This window comes from Eleginops maclovinus, chromosome 11 (assembly GCF_036324505.1).
Source record: "Eleginops maclovinus isolate JMC-PN-2008 ecotype Puerto Natales chromosome 11, JC_Emac_rtc_rv5, whole genome shotgun sequence".
Classification (NCBI taxonomy): Eukaryota; Metazoa; Chordata; class Actinopteri; order Perciformes; family Eleginopidae; genus Eleginops; species Eleginops maclovinus.
In genome coordinates, this window is record NC_086359.1 from 7,384,979 (window position 1) to 7,391,803 (window position 6,825).

Below are 6,825 nucleotides of genomic sequence, written 5' to 3' on the forward strand. Positions count from 1 at the left end.
CCATTGTGGTTTGTGGTTTAAGCCCCACTTTCTAAACTCACGAGATGTCACATTTGAACAACAGGATCTTTAATATAGCCAGTCAATAAGCAATGCTACATAGGAGGAACTGGAAGTCATTGGGCTACTTAAACTGCTGATTCACATATCTACTTTTAACCACTACCAATGCTAAACTACTTCTTCACTTTAAAGGGGCCCTGTTATAGTCATATTCAATTTCATATTTGTATATTGTGCCTCTATGTGACATGTCTCCGTGCTTTAATGTTCAAAAAGCTCATACTGCCTGTGCTGCAGCACCTCATTTCATCCTGTCTGAAACCAAAGTCTTCGCTGATTGGTTAGCAAACTGGCTCTGTTTTATTGGTCAACTGGAGGCATCAGAAACATCCCGCCCATTAGTACAATGTGTTGGAGCACTAGACAATACAGTATAGGCGTGAGGGTTAGTGATGTCATTATTTTACGGAAGAAAGTCCAATGGAGGTGGGAGAGAAACTCCCTCTGTGGTGAACTTTGGGATTTTCGCCTTTGTAGATCATTCAAATGCACAAGTCCATCAGTAATATAGTTCAAACTTTTTTGGTTCAATACAAACTCATGGTTCCATAACATACAGTAGCAGTGACTTTATTCAAACGTTACAGTGAATATATATATATACAGTAATATTGCAAATATGTCATAGAGTAACATTTACAATACAACAGGCACCTGCATTGTAATAGCTTAGTCAATTTAGCATACAAAAAACCTGCTTTAATTTTGTTTACAATATTAGATTATGCTGAACTTTAAAACATTTAATCTTAAAAGTAAAATCTTTTTATATAAAATAACATAAACCTCCCCCCTTCATATAGACGCAGCTCTTGTTTGTACAATTGCCTGCAACTGTGTTGTAACGTCAGCTTGAAACTGACCAAAATTTGATTTACGTTTTTATTCTTTGCATGTGACAATACAGAGTTTGAACTATATCCGAGCAATTATAGAATGCAAATTGTACACCTTCATCACGCAATATAGTAGGCATTAAATATTAATAAACATTTGTTTCATATCTTTCCGTTCTGCCACAGAGTTACACCTTGAAGTGGGGAACGACTCGGTGTAAATCTCACGATGCCTTGCAGCTGTATACCTGATTGGAGGAGGAGGGGGTTTGAACGGAGGCGGGAGATCCATCCTACAGAGAGAGGGCACACGTATTGATTGGTTGATATGATGGATAAAGTGCGTCTGTAAGAGAGAGATCAGGTGTACTCGGTCGCAGGTGTATACAATGTTTGCATGGATAGATAATGAGAGTTTTACTTTTCCCTCTTCATTTTTCTCTTGTAGAGAAATCCAGCCAAAACGATCAGTAGCAGGATTGGAACAATGATGAACGCCAACAACTGATCACTCTGCATACCATCCATCTCTGAGAAGCAAGGGAAAGTTTCATTAAAGACAACAGCAACAGCCAAGGTTGTGTTTCTGAGCGATTTAACAGCCTACTCTGGTGAAACCTTTTAGACTTACACAAATATTGATAATAAATGTACAGCCAAAAATAACATTGTGCCTTCCTCCCCCTGAGCTGACTGCATGAAAAAGTTGTCCCTCCTTTTAATGACATTTCTACCTTGTAAATGCATCTGGCCCGAGGCTGAGACAACTGGAAGAATTCAGACGGTGAAGGCAAAGAAATGGCAGCAGTTCTTCATATGTAGTATAGTAAGGTATTGCCTATCGGGCTTTTGTCTGTATTCATACTACGCTTTTATTTATATTTTTCACTTTCCAACACTGCTGTAGCTCAACTCACCTGTATTGCCACAAACAACGATACTGGAACTGCATATATAAAGCAATGTTTAGCATTACCAATTCTTTCATTTCACTTGAACTGTATTATTTGTAGTTGTATGGTAGATAAAGGGACATCAACATTAGAGACAGAGAAAATGACTATTATTTTCACTAAAACTCTGAAATATGAATGAATTATTACCTCCATCCTTAACGGCTTCTGTTGTATTTCCAGTGTCTGGAGTTGGGTTTTCACCAGGATTGCCTCCCATGGACTCATTCCTTGTCTCCTGTGTCGATCTGAACACCTTGTTACCGTAACTTAATGTTGTGGATTGATTGCTGAGCACTGATTGGTCAGAGAAAGCGGATGTGTTTAGATTGCTGTTAATCTCCTGATCAGTGGAGCTGTTAAAGTGATAGCTGTCAGTGTGTGTGACAGGGGATGACGTGACACTTATATGGGTATAATCTGTTAAATGCGCTCCAGCTGTGACATTTCTAGAGTCGGGATCATCATCTGTTACATCAGTTGCAATATTCGTGGTCCAAGTCACATTGCCATCGATGTCTGACATCCAAGGGGTCGGTGATGTGGTGAGGCTGCCGTCTGTTGGTGTGATCCAACCCTCCTCAGACACATTAGACTGTGGTGATGCTGTCATGAGATCTGAAAGAAGCAAAACACAGAAGTCCACAGTAGATATGCTGTCAGAAGCAATGTTCTCTACTATTTTTATGTTGTCACTGCATCAAATAACATTCTGTCTTAGAACCTGCACAACTCTGACTTGTGAGAAAAAGAAAAATACCTGACTGGGTCAACAGACTGTAGCCCATCCTTTACATTATGTTCCTGTTAGAGTTATGGTTCAATATGTTGGGAAATATGCTTAATTGTTCTCTTATGGAGGCTTAAACATAGAAATATATGTCGGAAGTTGAGTTGAAACGATAGGGATGGCAGTTAAACCCTCTAGAAATACGCAGTGATTCAATACACCATTAAAATGGACTTCTCCGAATTCCATTTATGAGCTCTGTGTGTAATTGATGGGTAAAATAAGGTGGAGAGCTCATTCAAAAAAACCTGGAGCATGAAGCCAGGGGCAGAGATTCCTGAGGCAAAGTTGTGCACATTGCAAATCTAACCGTATGCTTATGGATTATACGCTTTACTAATGACGAGCACATTTGTCCAGTTGAATGAATCTCCACTCACATCCCCCAATGACACACTGAGAAAAACCTGTTAATCCAATGCATGTGGTCTAATACCACACTGTGTCTGTTTCAAGCAGTAGTCTCAGTTTTGTTCCAAACCTTCATTGGGCTGTACTACTCAAATGTGTCCAACAGATTGTGCTCTCACCCCATGTCGCGGTTTATAGACGCTGTTGTGTCTGTTCTTAGGGTTTGAGAAGACAGAAAGGGGAAGCAGGAAATGACTTAGGCACCTGTGGCTTTTTTTTCTTCTTGTTTTACTTTTGTTACATGTCGAGAAGTATAGTGAGAAACGTACACAGGAAGAGAGGCAGGTAGTGGTTTATGACAAGTACAAGGCAGACAGCATGAGGTTTTGTTGTTTCATGATTTAAATACTGTACAACTGTAGTTAGTTCAGTATTCACCCTAATCCTACAGGGTAATTGAATTGCAGCAAAGAATAACTTCATTCCCTCTTAAAGTTTTGTAGTTTCCAATGTATTCACAGTTACTTGTGCATTCTCACAGCTGTGAACATCTGTTTCCATTAAACAAAAACCTAAAATAGAGTGATATTCAGTATAAAAACAAAAGCCAAGTAGCAGCTCTTTGGTCATATGCAGTTTAGGAAGTCGTTCAGTGTATTGGGCTCTTTACTACAGTTTATTGTTAATCCGGCCCTGAGGAAATGCTGCAATGGAGTACACCATAAAGAAAGAAATAGCCATGCTCACCTGTCCTCAAGCTTGTGGTTGCTGTCAGCACGGTGATGATGAACTCTTTATACACTGTTTTGTTTCCTGTGTTGACAGTCAGTGTATAAACCCCTGATTGAGTATCAGTCACCCACCAGAGCTTCAGAGATTCATTCTCTGAAACCAGTGTCTTGTTCTAGGGCAAAACAAGGTTCTGAAGCATTAAGAAACCTTTCATATTCAGTCGTTTATTTGAACTGTAAGCTTTGACATCAGAGGTGATCAATAATGTTTGATGAATGAAGTGAATTTCATTGTATTTCTTCTATTACCTTGGTCCACTTGTACTGTGCAGAAGGAAACGCTGTGCATGAAATTGTCACATTTTCTCCAGGATGAACTTGGACAGTGCTTTCCATATCACACAATATTTTAACTTTATCTAGAGGAGAGAAGATAGGAGATTCATTTGGATTTAAAACACAAGCATGTAAATCATCTGCTGTAAAATAAAAAAGGGAGAATTATTATCAGATACAACACACATGAATGACACCTTCTTGTCAGCTCCCTTTATTTGGTTCATAACATACCATCAGTTTGTTAAAGCTGGAAAGAAGGTACAGCTGTATAAGGGAAAAAGAAGTCGACTAAAGAGATGGCAAACAAATCTGTTCAATGTGTTCTTGCAAGTATGACATATTATGACATTTCCTCTGTATGCTCATATTGGCTATAGTGCAATCAAGAGCAAAATGATAATGATGCTCATTTCTATCCAAATATGAAATTCGGTGCAGACTAGGAATGCCTTTGCACGAACATGCTTTTCGTCTTACCTTTGATCTTTAGCTCTGTTTCTGTCCTCTTGGAGCCCTCAGGAAAAGTCATAACCTGACAAATATAGAAACCACTGTCCCATTGTTCCACGCCGTGAAGGTGTAGATAGGAACCGTTGGACACATTCTGCATGGTGACATTAGGCCACATCTGCCAGATTCCATGATTAGGGGAGTACACAGCCAGCTTTGTGCTTCCCTTCTTGTTCTTTTTCCATTCAATACTCGTGATCTTGAGAGAAGTACTGCCTCGGATAATACAGGGTAGGGTAACATTCTCACCCACTACTGCCTCCATCTTTTCATAATGAAAAATGTCAGAATCCTTGAGCCCTGTCAAGCACATCAGACATTGGAAGCAGTAAAAGTTAGAGACAAAATCACTTTGCATTGTAAAGTTGATACTACAGACCTGCAATCTGCTGGGATGCAGGCAGACATTATCATAGCATGACGCTGACACAGCTTGTGAAACCAAATGCCAATACAAACTCATTGTAGATTTCCCGTGAATGTCGGGATATTACGCAAGCATCAGTGGTTTAGGATTACCTTGCGTAATAGAGGCAAGTAGCAGGAGAGAGAAGGCCGCTCCCAGGAAACCTCCAGCCATGTTCATGCTCTCCAAACTCATTACGATCAATCAGACTGAATCCATTGAGAGGTTCAGCAAAGACAGAAAGAGAAAAACTGCCAACTGAGGTAAAAGAGTGGGGTAGAGGCTGTGAGACAGGGAACAGGATGACTATGTTGACAGGAAACCACACAGAGCAATCGTATGTTGAGCGCTTTTGCGGTGAAAAAAACCTCTGGTGCGAAGAAGGCTCTTGCAATAGAAAAATCTGAACAGTGCTTATTGCTTATCAGTGTTTATTCAATTGGTCAGGACTAAGACAAAGAGGATAGATTTTGATCAAACTACCAGGCTGGAGAGAAATGACTGGTATAATTTAACACTGATAATTCATCAAGGTTGAGACACAAAGACTTCAACATTATAAACCATTCTAGTAAGTAAAGATCTCTTATAATAATTAACTTAAAACCTGCACAGGTTGGAAAATGTATCTTAATAACCTTATTTCACAAATAAGAATGCATTTTTGCAGATACATTCTAAACCCAAGAAGACACACATCTTTCTATCATGTCCATGTCCATACATACTCTCCTTTTAGCTCCATCTGTTGGTCAATATATACTCAACATGCAATACAATCCAGAGATCCCTTTCTCCCTTTACTCGGTTCACCGTCTTGTGTGATAAACATAATACGCCTGTAAAACAACATACTATCAGTTTGGACATCTGTGCTTGTTGATGGTTAGCGTGAATTGCACTGGGATAAAGAGATACAATCCACATGACTAATTGTGAGTCCAATAGTTTGTCCAATAACAGGAAGAGCAAAATCATTTCTGTAAGTTATTATGTCAAACTGCTCGACTTAATGCATGAGTTAGTTAATCAAAGAATCAAATCATTTGTTTTCAGCTTCTAGATTCACACAACTACATCCAATTTGCACAAATCATAAGAATTAACTAGAAAATGTAGTTGAATTCAACCTTTTTGTTCATCATTTATAATATAAAAACTGCCTGATGATTAGGAACATGTTATTTTTAGAAAAGTTTTGCAAGTATTTAAGATAATTATGTTGATTTACTGGACAAATGATCTCAATGTCTAATTATATTCACTAAAAGAAAACAATGTTAACAGTTACTAACATGTATCAGCCATTGGAGTAATATTTTGAGCATGACCTTTCTTATTCTAACTTAAATGAGCACTAAGAATAGCCATCCAAAGAAAGATATCTATCAGTGTTCTGTAAGCGCCTTTTCAAAGTCAGGACGTTGCCACATTGCTCCACCACTTCCCCACGGATTTGTAGAAATCCCAACGACCTCAGGTAGAACCTAACATCACAGAATTACTTATATGCTCCGCAAATAAGGATAACACTTTTTTTTGGTTGTTGCTTGTAGTCGCTTTACAGTGTTCCAGATAGGAAAAGTAAAAGAAAAATGATGAAAATTCACAGTTAAATAATTCTGATGCGTAGGATTTACTCCCCATTTCGTTTGTCTGATAGAAAGGAAAGAAAGTGCAGTGATCTGCCGGTGAACCCTGCGCCTCCTTCACACTGTATAGTCTCACAATGAGGGCTCGAGGGCTCCTGAATACCCCTGTGAGCTGTACCAAATCGCCACCTTTTGTGGCATAATGCAACAGAACACAGAACTCTTGGAGTGAAATTGTATGTATATGTGTGTGG

General features: G+C 39.0%; 1 protein-coding gene across 1 annotated transcript; it reads right to left on the reverse strand.

Moving 5' to 3' along the window:
• Positions 1-617: 617 nt before the first annotated feature.
• Positions 618-5,273, reverse strand: si:ch1073-15f19.2 (T-cell surface protein tactile). The gene is made up of 7 exons (XM_063895581.1): positions 5,093-5,273; positions 4,541-4,873; positions 4,034-4,143; positions 3,741-3,897; positions 2,003-2,470; positions 1,321-1,429; positions 618-1,192 (listed from the first exon to the last, which is right to left on the reverse strand). Exons 1-7 carry the CDS (start codon positions 5,172-5,174, stop codon positions 1,039-1,041), a joined length of 1,413 nt encoding a protein of 470 aa, XP_063751651.1. The 5' UTR covers positions 5,175-5,273; the 3' UTR covers positions 618-1,038.
• Between the last annotated feature and the right edge of the window lie 1,552 nt (positions 5,274-6,825).

Bases quoted from the DNA above. Each gene is read 5' to 3' on its own strand.
- si:ch1073-15f19.2 (XM_063895581.1), bottom strand. From the start codon at position 5,174: ATGAGTTTGGAGAGCATGAACATGGCTGGAGGTTTCCTGGGAGCGGCC. The intron at 3,898-4,033 runs GTAATAGAAGAA...GTTTTGCCCTAG, and splicing joins CACAGTACAAGTGGACCAAG to AACAAGACACTGGTTTCAGA. The intron at 1,193-1,320 runs GTAAAACTCTCA...CTCTCTCTGTAG, and splicing joins AGAAAAATGAAGAGGGAAAA to GATGGATCTCCCGCCTCCGT.